Source organism: Oenanthe melanoleuca, chromosome Z (assembly GCF_029582105.1).
Source record: "Oenanthe melanoleuca isolate GR-GAL-2019-014 chromosome Z, OMel1.0, whole genome shotgun sequence".
NCBI lineage: Eukaryota > Metazoa > Chordata > Aves > Passeriformes > Muscicapidae > Oenanthe > Oenanthe melanoleuca.
This window is the reverse complement of record NC_079362.1, coordinates 75,844,888-75,863,830: the sequence shown is the minus strand read 5'-3', so window position 1 is coordinate 75,863,830 and position 18,943 is coordinate 75,844,888. Positions and strand designations below refer to the sequence as shown.

Genomic DNA, 18,943 nt, shown 5'->3' with positions numbered 1-18,943 from the left:
GGCACCCCAGCAGGGGAGGATGGTGTTGGAAAGGTCCCGGTTCAATGGCTGCTCTTACAGCAAAGGCTCACTCACGGTAAGGAGCAGCAGTGCAGGACAGAACTCTGCAGGAGCAGAAAGTTCTCCCCACAGCAGCAGCAGCCTGCCCCAGAACCCCACCTGTCTCCCCTCTGATCCTGAGAGCACGTGAGGGCCAAGCCCAGCCCCTGACCTCCAGCCCATGCTTGTGGTGTCTCTGCATTTCCCAAGAGAAATCTCCCCAGCTAAGGGATGGTAGAAAACTGGACCCCATTTCCTCCCTGCGCCACAATCCTCCCTCTCCTCTGCCATATCTCTTGCCTCTCTTAAGTAACCATCTTCTCATCTATGGGAGAAAAACTCTCTGAGAGAAATAAAAAGGAAAAATCCTAACCTCCAACACTCAGAAACAATAAAGGACCAAAGAAGCACTGTCAACATGCAAGGAACTTTACTTTCACGTTCAGGAAATGTGATTAACTGCATGTGCCCAGCTGCCTTTCTGGCTCGGGTCTGTAGTTCCCCTTGACTTCACAAAACAAAACTCAAATATTTAAGCACCTCCTGGGAAGCAGTCCCTGTGCCTCAGTGCTGCTGGCTGGGCACAGGACACGGGGGCAGGCACGGGAGCTGGTCAGCAGACGATGTAGCGGATGAGCCCCGAGCTGCGGAGCTCCCGCACTCTCTGGCAGTGCCGCAGGATGCTCAGGATGCTGTGGAAGCGCTTGTCCAGCTTCAGCTGAGTGAACTCCCTGATATCAGCCTCCACAATAAAAAACACTCCTGGAAAACAAACAGAAATGTTGTAGGGTACACTCAGCATTTCCCAAGAAACAGCACAGCCTCTTCTTCATAATTCCACAATCTACAATTCATAGTTCTACAGGCAGCAGTAGATCCTCACACGGGCACCACCATAATAGTGGTTTTACTTTATTAGTAGCATTACATATCAGGTTGGTTGTTTTGTTGGTTTTTTGTCTTTATTTAGAGTTAGGATTTAAACTTGAGAGATGGATTTTCTTGTTTGGACTTGGTTGTTTATTAAATTTTATTTATAGTATAGAAAGTTTTGCAGTACTTTTAGCTAACAAGCTGAAAGATCTATTTGGATGTATTTAGTTAGTACCAAGGCTTTTAAAAATTAAACTATTTAACTAAAAGCTAACATTTATATTATTTATACTTTTGATTTAATGACTAAACACTTGTGACTTGTATTGTATACTTTTTATCTAATTTTAAAAAGTACCACTTAAAACTAAGAAGAAGGAATAAGAAGGAAGACAAGACGATGTCAAAGAATTTATATTTTGTTTCATACTTGTTATTATATTCTAAAACTTTAAATTCTAAACCTTTTACCATGTGAAATTACACAGTTCTAATTAAACTTCACACTAGTGATTCTAACTCTATTACTCAAAATTGGAAGCCTTCTCCAAGGCCTTAAGTCAAAAGTAATGTTCTCCAGGGGGTCAGTGCCAGAAAGCACAGAAAATAAAAAATTCCTAGGCTTTAGGGTTCCAACAGATGACCTGACACTATATGGGGAGCTTTGTTCTACTTTTAAAATTTGTCATCAGAAAGAGAATTGTCAGCCTTCCCATGAGGTTCAGACACTGCATCATGCACAGCCCTGCTCCATGAGCTCTGTCTCCCAGCAGGCACTCAGGGTCTGGAATTAGATCTTTGTGTGATGCTGCATGCATCAGAGCTATGCAGCCCACCATTCCCTCGACTTAGATTGGGAAAAGAATAATTCATCATCACCTAAGAAAATTACAAGAAAAGACTAACCACTTGCAGCAGCATCATCCCTGTGTCTCCAAGAAAATGGGCACAGGGAAGTCCTGCCATAGAGAGCTGAGAGCTCACCTCTTCTTGTAGCTGATTAATTGCTTCCTTAAGCAAATTGTCATTAAAATCCAGGCTGCCCAGGGCAGTGGTGGAGTTACCATGCCTGGAAGTGTTAAAAAAACCATGTGAATGCGCCCCTTAATGACATGGTTTACTTTTGGACTAAGCTGTGCTTGGTAGGAATTTGTGATCTTAGAGGCCTTTTTCAACCCAAATGAATCCTGAATTATTAGTAGTATCATGCTAGTGAGGAGGAGGACACAAGGGGTGGTCCAGCTTGGAAAAAGAAGACAGCATTCTCCCTCTTTGTTTTATCCTTAACACAGAGACAGTGACATCTTATTAAAAATGGAGCATCTCTTTCTCTTTTTAACTCCTTCCAGTTTCACTGAGAAACAGCTGTACCAAGCTGGAAAGCCAAAGCTGCCAGTAAAGAACTAAGGTCCAAGAGTTATGTTTGTAAGTGTAATGTCCTCCAAAGTCTTGCTTAGACAGAGCTGAGAAACAACAGATCATGTTTCCTCACAGCCTGCACCTCTCATGAGTGTTGGTGACACGTGTCTCACAGGGAGTAGAATCTTCCAGCGACAATAACTGTCAAAATCTGGAGATATTTCCCCAGAGAGGAGCTCTGCTGGAATCTCAGAGCTTGTACCCCCACCAAATCCACATACAGATGAGAAGTAGGAAGTTTGTTTACTAGGAAAAGAAAGAAGAACAGCACTACTGCTCAAAATAGAACTATTGCAGGATAGAGACCGTTTGCAGCTTCCAGGGACACCAATACACCCAAACAGTGCTGGGAAGCCAGGCATAACAACCTGGCATGCTGTCTGTTACATCTGGGGGAGCACCAGAACATCCTGAATTTTGGTAAAACAAGATTCCTTCTTGCATGTGCTCACAGTCCAGAGTGGCAACATTCCGCATAGGAGGATCGTTTGTGTGAAGAAATCAGAGCTGGATGAAGGGTGGTGGTTTGGTCCACATGCTAAACAACCAGCTAAACTCACTGAATTGCCTGAGTGGCTGGAAGTGACCCTGATAAACCAGGCAGCATCTTCTCTCATCTTGAAATCTGAGAAGAGGTCAGCTGGCAATCAGCCCAGGCTGAGAACCAGTAGGAATCCTAAGCAGAGAGATTGACAGGAGAGATTTAAGCAAACAAATCAATGAATGCGGAACGTCATCCTGAAAAATGCAATGGATAAAGACATTTAATCATTTTGTGCTGGCCAGATAAGAACCATTTGACAGCCTGCCAGGCCTTTCCTCTAGACTTTCTAAATGACTAGTCACACAAAAACCTAAACAAAACTATCTACCACACAAAAACACATGCTCTATCAGATGCTGGATGTCCTAGTTTCCTGACTGAACTTCCCAAGATAAACAAGAAATAAAGACCTTCTCTCAGGTACTTAAAGAAATTAGAGCACTTCAGTTTTTCAGACTTAAACCCCCCAGCTTTCTGACAGAAAATTCTCTGACCAGCTGAACTTTTCTTAAGTTGCTAAAACGGGTCCTTCACTGTAGCCAAGACTACGGTGGATCACAATACAGACTGAGCAGCACTCCAAGCCAGGAGGGCCCTTCTAGTGTTCAATCTTTCTTCCACAACTGGGGCTCAACCCCCCTACTACTGTCCTAAGGATGGGAACAGTGACACCAAAAATATGTCATAAATTAAATTGATAAAGACAGTATTTTAAGAAATCCATATATATGCTGCTGCTCAACTGAGCTTAGAGAGAAACCAAATCATCACAGCTGAAACCAGAAGTCACTCACACAAATTTATCCAGCTGCATGTGCTTAGAATGCTTTTAATAAAGCCCTTTACAACAATGATCTTTATATGACAACTGAGACCTCATCTGGAGCCCTGTGACTCCAGGATGACAAAGACAAGGAGCTGCTGCAGCCAGTGCAGAGGAGGCACGGAGATGCTGCAGGGCTGGAGCCCCTCTGCTCTGGAGCCAGGCTGGCAGAGCTGGGGGTGCTCAGCTGCACCAGAGAAGCTCCAGGGAGAGCTCAGAGCCCCTGCCAGGGCCTGAAGGGGCTCCAGGAGAGCTGCACAGGGACTGGGGGCAAGGCATGCAGGGACAGGACACAGGCAATGGCTCCCAGTGCCAGAGGGCAGGGCTGGATGGGATATTGGGAAGGAATTGCTGGTGGGAGGGTGGGCAGGCCCTGGCACAGGGTGCCCAGAGCAGCTGTGGCTGCCCCTGCATCCCTGGCAGTGCCCAAGGCCAGGCTGGATGGGAATTGGAGCAGCCTGGGACAGTGGAAGGTGTCCCTGCCATGGCAGGGGGTGGAAGTGGCTAATCTTGAAGGCCACTTCCAACCGGAACCATTCTGTGATTCTGTGTTTGTTTTACAGGTCTCAAAATAAAGTGCCAGCATGTCCATCAGATCAGAATTCCCTTCCTACAGAAAAGCTGCATTTAGAATCCAGACGTCACTGATGTGATCATAGGATAATATCCAGAGTCTTGAAGAGGAGGAGGGGAAAGAGGAAAGGGGAAATGGGGCAGAGAGGCAGCTCTTTTTCTGTGAGACAGAAGAGAGTTTGCTCCACTCCTTATGCCTGAACTTGGAAACATGAGGGCATTCTAAGGACATCACCAACCTTGACGTGTGCAGCACACACCTCCAGGAATAATTATATACTTGTTCTCAAGAGGAAAGGCATGCCAAAAAGGAGATTTTAATACCTAAGATTTACTGTGCCATATATTTTTGGAAAAAATAGCCTGTAAGTGCAACTTGCTTTTCAATTGAAAGAAAGGTATTTTGGTTTTCACTCCCTTTATGCTTTTAAGAGGAGAAAACTTCTTAAGATTACCAGATAGACATCTCTTCCACAAAGCCACTGCAGCACAATTAATTACCCAGATTTCCCAACTTCAGAACAAATTTTTAATAGTTTAATGTCCAATCAAGTTTAAGCCCTGAGAACACATTTCTATTGTTTGGTTATCAAAATAAGAGTTTCCAGAACTTGCAGTGATTCCAAACAAAATCTTTGTGCACTCAAAGCTTCTGCCATGGCACACCATCAACGGGATGTATTTTCAATGAAAACATTCAAAAAATGACCCAATCTCTATGGGAAACTCTTCTATTAAAAATACTCAAGAAAAGATCAGCATTTTTACACTACTCCTGCTACATCCAAATGTTATGAGTTTGGCACTAACAAAGGAAAAAAAAGATACCTTTTGTATCCTTAGTTTCTTCTTCCATGAACCTGTGGTACAGATTTCTGACTGGTACACTCATGGACTTCAAAGGCTGATGCAAGACCTTGTACTTGCCCTCCAGAGCCTTGTTTAACTGTTGAACAACTGCATTAATCTGATCATATGCAATACGGCCTTTCAGATACCTACAAATAAAAATAAGAATCAGTAACCAGAAAGTTCACAAAGTTTATTCTTCTCTTTCATCAGCCTTAACTGAACAAGCTGTTCCTAGTTAGGGGCAGTTTCTCCTGCTTTGTGTTAATGAATCCAGGTAATTGTTAATTCTGTCCATTTCCTTGACTGTTTAACAACCTTGAAGGTAAAAAGGTCATGACAGAACCCAAACCAGGAAGATAAAATATCAGAAAGCTAAATTGAGAAGCAGGATGTATTCAGTGCTTAAGCTGTAAAAAGATTTTCAAAATGGAAACACTGCTTTTACAGTGTATATAAATGTAGTGAAGAACAAGATCTGTTGATAACAGCCTAGAAATACAGGAAGCACTAGTTTTTTTTATTTATTTTTGGATGTGGCATTCGGTGCCATGGTTTAGCTGAGGTGTTAGGGCATGGGTTGGACTCAATGATCTTGGAGGTCTCTTCCAGACTGGTGATTCTGTGATAATTTGGGATTTTTTTGAAGTACTACTAGTTTTGTACTGCCTTCTGTATTTGATTGTGCAGCCTACTGAGCTGTGCAGATATCATCCTGCACCAGCAGCATCCATTCTGAACTCTCAGTGCATTTCATAATACTAGTACTAGAACAATAAAGTCTCTTGACAACAGCCTAGAGGTACAGGAAGCACAGAAGATAAAGAACAAAGTGATGTGGAAATACTAGAACACTGGAATATTTGCAAGTAAGACTATTCAGTATTTATAGATGTAAAGCCATGCCTTCAAGGAAAAAAACCTGTGCTGCACACTGAGAAGCCATTACATAAAAATGAAAACTGAAACTCAAATTACAAGCAGTAAGCTAAACACAATACAACCCCACCTCAAAAAAATGGCTGTAAGTAAAAATGCCAGCCTTGCAACCTGCATTGTCCTGTGGCCTTAATTCAGTGGCTACAACAAGCCAAACCTGGCTGTTTGTGTTTCCTTCAGTATCAGCTTTCAGGCCTGAGGAATTACACAAGTGTTACAATTAATTTTAAGAGTGAATGCTTTAGGTCAGTAGAGCTAAAAGCTGTGGGACAGCAAGACTGAAAAGATCAATGAACAGCAAGTTCCTCCCTCATTTTAATCCAAACAGACAGGCTCAATCTTTGGAAAACACACAATGAATTCAAAGCAGAAGTAGATAATCAATTACAAGTTCAGTATTCCAAACCAGAGTTTGGGCAGGCATTCTGCAACTGCCAACTCAAAATAAATGCTGTGGATTCCAACAGCAGCCAGTCCCTGCCAGGGAGACAGGCAGGCAGGGGCTGTGTAAAACCTGAATTCAAAACAATTGCCCTGCCTCCAAACAGAGTTTGAAACTCAGTAACCACTAAGTTACTTGCAACCAGCTTTCAACTTTATTGATCCTTTGATTAATTCAGCCTCGGAGGTGCAGCCATCCCTCAGTTATAAAAACGCTCTACTTTGCACAGTAATAAAAGCAGCACTGGCACCCCTGAAATGCAGCCCTGGCACAAACACAGCCTGTAACCACAGCAAGGCTTTGAACTGCTGTTCATTGCTCTCTCTGCCTCCCTGCACCACAGGGGAGTGTGCAGAGCGAGGCAGGCTGAGCCCAGAGGTATAAAATACCTTTATTTAACTTCCTGTGCTCCCACTGTCAACACACAGTGAACACACTTCATAAAGACAAGGGACCACCTCAGCTGAGAGAGGCAGGACTGGGTTGCCTAAACTTAAAAACCAAATGCTCTTTGAGAGGCCCTCAGGCAGCCAAGATGGTTTAATCTGAAATTAAACTCTGTCAAAACCAAATGGAATTTTTATTCTGTGCATAACTAAGGGTAATAAAAGCTCCAGCTGTCCCACAGCCCTCTCATGTTTCTACTCAACCATGGCTGGCAAACCTGCTCATGATGACATTTACTTCAGTCCATACGTACACCAGTATAAAAATACAAAGCTGAGAAGTTCCTAATTCAGGCATATAATTTAGTTTTAAAATAACTTTAAAATCTGCTTCACTATTCCAAATGCAATAAAAACTCCTATTAAAAAAAAAAAAAAAAAAAAAAAAAACAGTCAGTTTCTCTTCTTAATTCATAGAAGCACATTTTCAAAGCATTTTTTCCATAGGTATGAAAACCAGAGCACAATGCTGTGTTCCTCAGAGAAAAGAATAAGATCAATATATCACATATATATCACTCTAAAACAGATAAAGCTTGTAATGGCCACCCCATGCTCTCTCAAAAATGGTTAGGCTAAAATAGCCATGTATTATTATCCCAAGCCACCATCCTCTGAGACTTGAGAGTTATAATGAATGCACAGAATCTGAAATACTTTCAGCACTAAGATTTTTAGAAAGCAGCAAGAATTCTAGACACAGAATAAAGCAAGCATTTTCCTTTGCCTCAAAGACAAAAGTTAACAAAGACAGGTACTGTGAATTGTCCTTTATCTCCCTCCAAAAGAGCACCTTCCTGGAACAGATTTGAAGAGCAAAATAATTTGCAAGTTTTTGATTGTGCAAAGTGTTCTGTTTGATCAGGTGCTCCACATCTGCCCCTAACACAGCATGTGCCTTTGCTAAACACCAGCTGCCCAGTCTTACAACTATGAAGTCACTGAAGACTGTGTGTCCCTTTTAGTGGCCTGATGGTGTTAGGAATAGATTTTCCTTCATGTTCAGCACAAAGCAAGTGAAAACAGCCTCCATTTTTCAGTGACCACCTCATACCCTCCAATGCTACCTGAAGAACTGGGCCCTGAACCAAACTCTCATTCTCCCAAGAGAATGCATTCAGTGTAAGAGAATTTGTATTACAAGTATTACAAGTATTTGGTCAATCAGGATGTGAAATTGCAAGTACTCCCTCAATCAACATTGCCAGGCAACAGAAATACTGGTAGATTAATAGATCTATGTAAATTCATGTAAATTTTCCTCCACGGAACAAACATGCCTCTCCAATCTGAATAAAATTAAATTATTTCTAGAGCTCTACCAGCACAGTCTAAGCTGCAGCCTTTCCATAATGGGTGCCTTCCAACACAGCTGCACCATTTCCACAACAGGTGCCTTCCAATTCAGGTTATTCTGTAACTCTGTAATGAATGGGAAGAGGATCTGTCTCCCCTCTGTCCCCATGAACAGCAGTGGAAAACCCTCCACTTCCAAGGATTATCATGAACTCCTTTAGGATGGAAAAGCCCTCTGAGATCATCAAGTCCAACCTCTCCCCCAGCACAGCCAAAGCCACCACTAAACCACGTCCCCAAGTGTCCTTCTACCTATCTTGTGATGTGGAAGATCACAGCCTTAACTGGAAGTTAAAACAACATTTGGCTGGAATGGTCTGTGTCTATTTCTCTTGCCACAGCAGGGATAAAGACCAAAAATTCCTGAGCTCCAGCTTTATCCTCCCATTATTTTATCAGGAGAGAACTACCTAAGGGAGAGGAGTAAATCCACAAAACACCTGAGGTGCTCTGCAGAATAAAAATACCAGGTGCAGGCTCTTCTATGAAGTAACCAGAAGTCATTTATCATTAGCTCAACATTCAGGATAAGGAAGAAAATGGGCATTACTCACCTGAAGTATATATTTTGAAGTATATATTTGAAGGCTATAGAAAAAATTATTGGAAAGCCTCAAGTAAAGCTCAGACTCAAAAACATATTTCTTATTGAAACAGGTATTGTCAGGGAATACAGTGAATCTAGAGTCTCAATAACAATTCAGCTTTAGGCATCAAGAGAAATTTCTTCTTTTTGCAGAAACATTTACCCATGCCACCAAAATGCCATTTAAAGTTATTTCTATATGTCAGACTTCAGACAAGGATATCCATTAATCACATCCTAATGTTAGGGGAAGACACCCACAGCTTTCTATTCCAGAAATTTGGGGATTTCAGTGCAAAGTGGGTTTTTGGCTTTTAACAAGTCTGATTGCTTTTCCTGTCTTGAAACAGATTAGTAAGTCAAGACTTGAAGTTTCCAGAAACCAATAGTTGGGTCAAATAAAAACAGCATTTATCATTACTTTTCCTTCTATGGAAGGAAACAAACCCTTGTGTAAACAAACCCTTCATCTTATGAGATTATGGGTCTTCTTTTTTAATGTCAGTTCTCAAAACAAGATCACCTATCAGCTAATAAATCTCTGTTCATACAATTACAGTGACTTTTGAGCTAAGAGGTTTAGGTTTTAACTGATCAGAGTTCATCTTCCCAATACCAGCATTAAAAAGAGCCCAGCTAACTCCATTAATTCCATTTTCAGGTTTGCTAGCATTGCATTTGAACTATTTGGAAATATTACCATGTTTCACCCCATGAAATATTTAATCTCTGTCAGTCCCAGCTCTGCAAGAGGTCACTCTCCCAAACCTGTGTGTGCCACCCAAACTGATATGCCAGGATGTAAGAGAAGCCACGCTTACTTACGCAGGAATATTTTCAAACTCCTCTGTGGTTATTAGTGCCACTTCTTTAATGACTATTGGCTCTTTTGCAGGCTTCTTTGCAGTCTTAGCTTCTACAGTCTTTTTTTGCCCTTCCTGTATCTCAGTTGGCACCGTGATGCTGTAAAATAAAGGAATATTCAGAGTGTAAACAGCAGGTATGTAGGCAGGAAAATTCCACTACACTATTAAGTCTGCTTAGTCACAGATCTAAGTTCCAGCCTACCTGTTAGGATGAACACAATTAATGATATTTCAGAAAAGAAACATCAGTAAAGCAAGGCTACTCTTTCAAATCATATCCTTCAGCTGACTTCAGCACAGCTCTTGGTTTCTCTGCTACAGAGGTGCCAGCAGGTGAGCTGGAAGCAGTCCAAGTGCAGCATGGCACAGCTCAGAATTCAATGTACCATTACATTTCACACAATGCAAGGCCTGGCTTTTTATGAGATGAAACACGGTACAGAGCTTCAGCCTTAACGGGCAGATTTGAAATACTTCATGGCTTTTTGAAACAGGTTCAAATCTTGGGAAGCCTGACTCATCCATTAAACTTTTGAAGAAAAGAAATTCAACACCACCTAGGAGACTGGTTTGGTTTCAATACTTTTAACATTTTTTTTTTAGGCAAGATCCAAAAGGTTGAAGAATTTCCTGATTTATTCCTGATTATTAGAACATTATTGTTATAAATTCACCTTTCCTCTAAATCCTCATCTTAGAGCCTCAAACCCCAAGGGATTTGCCAGCCACCTAGCTGCTCCTCAGCAGGACAGCAAAGGTGATGCATATGGCCAAATTCACTGACATCAGGACACATGGACAGTACTGGGATGTGCAGCAGAATCAACTACAGCAGTACAGAGCTGATCTGGACATGGAAATGATCCTCTGCTTGGGTCTGACTGCCCCACAAGAGATCCCTGCTGGACGTGGGAAGCCACAGCAGTGCCCCATCTATGGGCCCCAAGGCCAGGATTTGAGGTGTCACTTGGTGTGACACTGCCAAGCCAGGGCCAGGATTTGAGGTGTCACTTGGTGTGACACTGCCAAGCCAGGCCAGGATTTGAGGTGTCACTTGGTGTGACACTGCCAAGCCAGGGCCAGGATTTGAGGTGTCACTTGGTGTGACACTGCCAAGCCAGGCCAGGATTTGAGGTGTCACTTGGTGTGACACTGCCAAGCCAGGCCAGGATTTGAGGTGTCACTTGGTGTGACACGGCCAAGCCAGGCCAGGATTTGAGGTGTCACTTGGTGTGACACTGCCAAGCCAGGCCAGGATTTGAGGTGTCACTTGGTGTGACACTGCCAAGCCAGGCCAGGATTTGAGGTGTCACTTGGTGTGACACTGCCAAGCCAGGGCCAGGATTTGAGGTGTCACTTGGTGTGACACTGCCAAGCCAGGGCCAGGATTTGAGGTGTCACTTGGTGTGACACTGCCAAGCCAGGCCAGGATTTGAGGTGTCACTTGGTGTGACATGGCCAAACCAGGGCCAGGATTTGAGGTGTCACTTGGTGTGACACTACCAAGCCAGGCCAGGATTTGAGGTGTCACTTGGTGTGACACTGCCAAGCCAGGCCAGGATTTGAGGTGTCACTTGGTGTGACACGGCCAAGCCAGGCCAGGATTTGAGGTGTCACTTGGTGTGACACGGCCAAGCCAGGCCAGGATTTGAGGTGTCACTTGGTGTGACACTGCCAAGCCAGGCCAGGATTTGAGGTGTCACTTGGTGTGACACTGCCAAGCCCAGCATCCCATCCCCGAGGAACAGTGGACAGAGGACAGTGAGTGCCACCTGCTGGGCACCCACACTGCCTGCCCGGTGACACGGGGACAGGAGCAGCTCTGCTCTGACACAACGCAGAGCCCTGCTGAAAGCCAGCACATCCTCAGACAAACTGACTCACATGTCATCGTCTGAAGAGCATCTGTTTGCATCTCAACAACAACAACAAATCCTGGCACCCTGCAGCTAGCAGGGAATGGGAAGGGGGGTGGATTTTGGGTGGTGGTCGAGGTGTGTTTGGAATGAAAGGATAAAGACAAGAACCAAGGGAAGCAAGTTCACATCTTGAAACTTCATTCCTCCCACGCTCCAGTCTCCTGCTGTCTATCACACTGCAGCAAACCTTTTCTAGATGATCCCTCATCTCCAGGCACCCCTCCTTTGTGTTCCCACCCACTCCCTTGCCCCTGCACTGCTGCAGTGAGGTGGTACAGACACAGTTCACCACTGGCCTGAACCATGAAAAGAAAAAACTGATGCTTGTTTACAAAATCTGGCTCTGCTGGAATGAAAAACTGCTCTCAACAAACGCAGGGGATACAAACAGCTTGAGATATTGAATGTGTTTTTTGTGAGATTCCTTTGGTATACAAGAACAGAAAACCCAAGAATACAGAAGAGAAATAATAGCTAAAGACATGAATCCCTGTTTCTCTGTGTGGGTGCTTCATTTTCCCAGGAACTTCAAGGCCTGTCTCACCAGTGTTCAAGTGCTCTTCTGCTTTCTGCACTATCTCACAAAAATCACTCAACAGCCCATTAGTATTCACAGTCCCACACATCTGGGGACATAGAGGAACAGAAAGGGAAGAGGCCAGGAGAGGAAAGTTTGGAGAAGAGACCTAAAAGACATATTTACACTGATACAGTGTTTTGAACAATTATGGCCCTTCTTATGCCCCTCCCTGACCCTCCACTGCACAACACAGTGAACACCAAGAAGTGACAAGATGGGGACAAAAGGAGAAAGTGTGTTTTGACAAATGGCATCATAACACAATGTATTATTACTCAAGAAAAACCAGCAACAAACTGAGACTGACATAACAGCAGCTGTTAGCTGGCTGAGCACAATCTGTAGAAAATTATCAGAAAAGCTTGGCTTGTTTTACATATTGTGGTTCTCTAGAAAGGGAAGAAACAGCTGAAGTCATATCACAATTAACTTCCTAATCACAAGCAGGACAAGATTGTAAGGGAAACCAACATCACAAAGAATCTTTTGGTGGCACAATCACCAAACGAGCCTCATTTACATCTAAACAATTTCCAGGAGCTAAAACAAAGTTAAGACAAAGGATTTTCCACAATTAGAAAGTAAGTTATGACAGGAAAACAGAACCCAAGGGGTAATTTCTGAAAAACTTCAGTTCTTACACATTCAACACACAGAAAAAGCAACATTTAAATTGAAAAGGAACAAGACATCCCTAGAGACATTTTGAGAGGCTGTTTCCTAAGCTGAGGGGTTCATGTCTAAAGGGTGGGAGTTCTGCACAAGTCATCCCTTCACCAGCTAAAAACAGTTTCAATACAATATCTACACCAATGACCATATTGCTACGCACCAACAAAAATCACAATTCTTTTTTCCCTTCTGGAAGCCTCTTTCCACACATTTAACATTTTACTTTGCTGGAATATGTCTGCCATGTTTTGAGACTGATGCTCCTCTGGCATTAGGAACCAGGCCAAGTAAAGCTGGTAGATTTGGGGCACATACTGGAAGCACTGAATTCAAACTAATGCATTGCCTTCTGACAAGCTATGAGGTGGGAAAGAACACTCTGGGATCCCCAGATAACAAGACACTACAAGTGACCCCACCTGACATACACTAACATCACTCCAGGAAAAAAAAAAACAGCTCCAACAGGACAGAGAAAGAGATGAGAAACTCTGAGTTAAAATGTCTTAGAAGGCTGTTATTTCATATACTTGTATTTTCACACACTTCAGCCGCTTGACTCTGAAAAGCTTCTTACCACAGCCCTCTCCAAGGCAAGGGAGTGTCATAGCTAGCTGAAATAAACACAGGATTGCTGTAGGGAAAAGACAACAAAACTACCACAAACACAATTCAAAGCTCCACAGAAAGATGACTGAGTTAGAGGATTTCTGTTTTTTAATTGTATTCGGAAGGGCAGTGATGAACTTCAGTTGTAGTGACCCAGCATTTGGGTCACTAACCTTTAATCCACAGGCATTGCAGTTATAAAATCAGTGGGTTTGTGATTCTAAAGCAAGGGATGCTCTAACTTAGAGAAGCACTTGCTTTCTACTATGTCTCACCCACCCCTGGAAGCTCCCATTGGAAAAACCTGGTATTTTATAGACTTGACCTGAGAGATTTGTTGGGGTGTTAGCACCAGCTTGGACAAGGGCCAGCTCCAGAGTCAATACACACAAGTTTGGCTCCCAAAATCCCACAGTTAATGTGGAGTGCAAGGAGCAGAGCTGTACAGTGGGGCAGCTGAACATTGCCAGGAGCAGCCCAAATCCTCCAGGCTCGTGTACCACATACCAGCTCTTGGTTGGTTTAGGCAGGTAGGGTGGAATGTGTTCAAGGAGGTGCTGTGCTGCTTCTTGATCTCTCTCAGCAGCCTTCTGGAGCTCCTGAAATTAATATGAGACTGCATCAGAAATATTCAGCAAGTAAAGTTAGGCCAATATTAAATTAATTTTCAGCTTTATTAAGAAGTGTCTTTTATTCTTCTGCCATCATCTTACTTCCTCACCCCATAATTTCCCCAGGAGAACTAGTAAAGATACAAAGGAAGGAGCATCATAAAATGTCAGAGAAATTTGAGCAGGCAAAAGGAACTTTAGCAACACACCCTAGGTCTGGTCAGGGGAATGGTGGTAGTGAAGACAAGATTCTGTGGTAAACTCACCTCCATTCCCTAAAAAACATTTCCATGGCAGACTTAACAAAGGCACTGCAAACACACAGTAGAATAACAGACAAATATCCTAATTGAATACTTTGAGCAGCTATTGCAAATATGTGTAAGTAGAAGTGCTCTTTAGATCACTGCATCAATTATGATAAAGACAACTTCTCAAAGCCAGTGACAAAGGAAAGCTTTTAATGGCTTTAAGATTAAGGAAGGTAGACTAAGATTAGATATTAAAAATAAAATCTTCCCTGTGAGAGTGGTGAGGCCCTGGCACAGGTTGCCCAGAGAAGGTTCCAAGGCCAGGTTGGACAGGGTTTGGAGCAAACTGATGCAATGGAAGGTGTCCCTGCCCACAGCAGGGGTAAGGACTGGATGAGCTTTAAGGTCCCTTCCACCCTAAGCCATTCTAGCAATTCTATGATGCTATATATAAGCCTTGAAAAATAAAATTTTTAATGTTCATTGTTCTGGAGAACTGCTTAACAAGCTATCAGCAAGCCTGTTCCAAGCCCCAGTTTCTCTTGTAAGCATGTGCATCCAAACATCACTAGGGATCTAGGGGAAAAACCATGACATACTAATCAAACATTTCTTTGAATCTTTCAGTATTTTATGAACAGGAAAATAAAAAAGCTTACTTTCAGCAAATCTTTCAACTTTTCTTGCCGTTTAATTATAATTTCCATTTTATTCAGGAGATCATGTACAAGGTGCAGCTTATTCTTTATTTTAGGGAGCATAGGCTTGCAGGATTCATCTTCACCTGTAAAGGAAGAACATTAAGCTACAAAGTCTCCAAGAAAAAAACAAAACCAAATATTCCTTCCCTTCACAAGCAGTGATTATCTAACTCCCCACTCCCCAGCCAGGAGGGAGCTGTGCAGAGCCACAAGGTCCCCCCTGAGCCTCCTTTTCTCCAGGCTCAGTCCCTTTCCAGCTCCCTCAGCCTCTCCTGGGGCTCCAGCCCCTTCCCCAGCTCCTGGACACGCTCCAGCCCCTCGGTGTCTCTCTTGGAGTGATGTGCAAACCAAACCCCACTGTTGCTCTTGCTTACCCATGTCTCTCAATTGGATACACTTTTTAACATTTGAAATCTTTGTATTGATGTGGAAGCATAAATCTTCCAGGGACGAGGATCCCATATCTTTCGTCATCGCACTGAGGGGGAACAAAAATGAAGGCAGGAATTTAACAAAGACCCAAGTTGCAAACATTGCCTACAAAAGCAGAATTTTTAGAAGAATCTTGATCAGTCATAGAAGCAGAGAACATAAATGAAACAGCAAATGGAGCAATTCCCTTTTGTCTTACTAAATTGAAGGCAGAAAATGAAGCATAAAGTGACTAGAAAGCCAAAATTGACTAGCCAATTTCCCAGAACTCTGGAGATAAATGCAGTGTGATATCGGTGCAGCAATTCCTCATGAGACTGGGAGCATCCTCATTGTATTGAAGTGTCCACTAAAAAAGGAGTTGTAATTTATTGCCAAAAAACGAGAAATATCCGGCGTATATAGGGCAGTTTTAGAAGGCTCTCTCAGGGAGACTACATCAGATGACTGATGTTTAAAGAGGTGTGTTTTTTTAAAAAATGTAATTAAGCCAAAAAGTGTTTGCAGGAAGTTTGAAGGCATCAAAAAGACAATTATACATATATTGCTATACTGTCTACAATAATAGAGTTGCTAACCCTATTACAGACAGGAATTTATTAAAAGAAAAAGTTATACAATGTGACAAATCGCCGCATTTAACACTGTGGCCCAGCGCCGAGCGCTCACACAGCTCCCTCCGGCGGCTCACACTTGGAGTCTTCATTTCGCTTTTGGTTTAAAATATAACCAAATACCGCGCTTATTAAATGCGTTCTTAGAGACTCGCCGCCTTCCCCACCGTCCACACCGGCGTGGAACCAGGACGCTCTGAGGCGGACCGCGATACCCTGAGGAGATCGAGGCCACCCGCTGCGCCCGGCGGCAGCGCCAGCTTCTCCTCAGGTCTTACCAGGCGTAGCAAGGCCAGTGCTTCCCGGTTTTCGTCCCTGTCCCACTCTCCCACCCACTCGGCCAGGCGAGGAGGGAGAACGCCCGGTTTTCCTCCTGCGGCCCGGTTCGAGCGCCGGTTTGAATCCGCCGCGCTCGGGCGGCCGTTGGGAAGGGCGGGGAGGGAGCGTGCGCTGAGGGGAGCGAGGGGCGGAGCGGGGGCAGCGCTGAGGAGAAGCGGGGCGGGAGAGCTGGGGTGAGCGAGGGGCGGAGCGGGGGCAGCGCTGAGGAGAAGCGGGGCGGGAGCGCTGAGGGGAGCGAGGGGCGGAGCGGGGGCAGCGCTGAGGAGAAGCGGGGCGGGAGCGCTGAGGGGAACGAAGGGCGGAGCGGGAGCGCTGAGGGGAACGAAGGGCGGAGCGGGGGCAGCGCTGAGGAGAAGCGGGGCGGGGAGAGCGGGAGCGCTGAGGGGAGCGGGGGCAGCGCTGAGGAGAAGCGGGGCAGTAGGAGCGGGAGCACTGAGGGGAACGCGAGGAGCGGAATGCGGGGATTTGTAGGCCAGGTGAAGGTCGGTCTCCCAAGCAGCCATTGAAAGGACAAGGGCATGTGGTCCCAAGCTCGGGTTGCATTTCAGGAGGAATTTCTTCGTGGAAAGGGCGTTCTGGCATTGGAAGGGGCTGCCCAGGGAAGTCTGGAGGCCTCATCCGTGGAAGGACGTGATACTCAGTGATGTGGTCTGGGTGACAAAAGGGGATCAATCATAGGTTGGGCACGATCTCGAAGGTCTTTTCCAGCCTTTGACTGTAATTCTGTGAGTCTGGAGGGACTAGGAGGAAGGGCGTCAGGCTGGAGCTCTGAGGGGAGCGGGAGCGTGGAGGGTGTTGTCGATTTTAGGAACTCTGTGTACACAGAGTTTACCTTAGAAAGGAGACGTTTATTCAGCGCAGCTCGCAAGGAGGACCTTCCCACTAATCAGCTTGCCAAGGGGTAAAACGTTACATCTATAAGTTCCATTATACAGTAAAATTCACATTACTGCATATTCTCCGTCCACCTAATACATATTTATTTGGGTGACGTAATCCTAAGCACGGCTTGGGACAGGTTCTTTCCTTCACTAGGCAAACTCCTCTTGTACAAGGGATTTCACATAAGTTACATTTACAAAAGGCGAGAAAAAATCTGAAAGACATAAAGGATAGCTGAAGGGGGGACGAGGGAAAGCAGGAACGCTGATCTGAGCGGGAAGGGAAGGGCGGAAGGCGGAGGACGGCTGAGGGAAGCAGGGCGGAAAGGGCAGGAGCGGGGAAGGGAGGCGAGATCACTGAATGGAGCCGGGTGAGAAGGAAGGCGTTATTGCTGTGGGGAACGGGGAGGAAGGTGGGATTGCAGAGGGGAATGGGGAGGAAGGCGGGATTGCTGTGGGGAACGGGAAGGAAGGAGGGATTGATGTGGGGAACGGGCAGGAAAGTGGGATTGCTGTGGGGAACGGGCAGGAAAGTGGGATTGCTATGGGGAACGGGCAGGAAAGTGGGATTGCTATGGGGAACGGGGAGGAAAGTGGGATTGCTGTGGGGAACGGAAAGGAAGGTGGGATTCCTGAGGGGAACGGGGAGGAAGGGCGGAAGCCCGGATTGTTGAGGGAAGCGGTCAGGGAACCGGGCGGGAAGGGGAAGCGGGATCCCTGAGGGAGGCGGTAAGAGAGGCTGGGTCGCTGATGAGAGCCGGGTGAGAACGGAGGTGGGATCGCTGAGGGGAGCGGGAAAGAAGGGCGGAAGGTGGAGTTGCTTTGGAGAGCCGGGTGAGAACGGAGCCAGGATGGCTGAACGCAGCGGGGAGGATCGCTGAGGGTAGCCGGGATGGCAGAACCCAGCGGGAAGGGAAGGCGGGATCGCTGAGGGGAGCCGGGATGGCAGAACCCAGCGGGAAGGGAAGGCGGGATCGCTGAGGGGAGCCGGGATGGCGGAACGCAGCGGGAAGGGAAGGCGGGATCGCTGAGGGGAGCCGGGATGGCGGAACCCAGCGGGAAGGGAAGGCGGGATCGCTGAGGGGAGCCGGGATGGCGGAACCCAGCGGGAAGGGAAGGCGGGATCGCTGAGGGGAGCCGGGATGGCGGAACGCAGCGGGAAGGGAAGGCGGGATCGCTGAGGGGAGCCGGGATGGCGGAACCCAGCGGGAAGGGAAGGCGGGATCGCTGAGGGGAGCCGGGATGGCGGAACCCAGCGGGAAGGGAAGGCGGGATCGCTGAGGGGAGCCGGGATGGCGGAACGCAGCGGGAAGGGAAGGCGGGATCGCTGAGGGGAGCCGGGATGGCGGAACGCAGCGGGAAGGGAAGGCGGGATCGCTGAGGGGAGCCGGGATCGCTGAACGCAGCGGGAAGGGAAGGCGGGATCGCTGAGGGGAGCCGGGATGGCGGAACGCAGCGGGAAGGGAAGGCGGGATCGCTGAGGGGAGCCGGGATGGCGGAACGCAGCGGGAAGGGAAGGCGGGATCGCTGAGGGGAGCCGGGATGGCGGAACCCAACGGGAAGGGAAGGCGGGATCGCT

The 18,943-nt window shown here is 45.8% G+C and overlaps 1 protein-coding gene across 2 annotated transcripts; it reads right to left on the bottom strand.

Moving 5' to 3' along the window:
- Positions 1–452: 452 nt before the first annotated feature.
- Positions 453–17,412, bottom strand: SKA1 (spindle and kinetochore associated complex subunit 1). Of its 2 annotated transcripts, XM_056514363.1 has the most exons (8): positions 16,917–17,409; positions 16,423–16,765; positions 15,473–15,576; positions 15,057–15,181; positions 14,043–14,134; positions 9,715–9,852; positions 5,100–5,269; positions 453–801 (listed from the first exon to the last, which is right to left on the bottom strand). In XM_056514363.1, the coding sequence occupies exons 1-8, from the start codon at positions 16,984–16,986 to the stop codon at positions 653–655; spliced, it is 1,191 nt and encodes a 396-aa protein (XP_056370338.1). In that variant the 5' UTR covers positions 16,987–17,409; the 3' UTR covers positions 453–652. The 2 variants fall into 2 exon arrangements, with proteins under 2 accessions (XP_056370338.1, XP_056370337.1); XM_056514362.1 differs by having other exon boundaries at positions 16,423–17,412.
- Between the last annotated feature and the right edge of the window lie 1,531 nt (positions 17,413–18,943).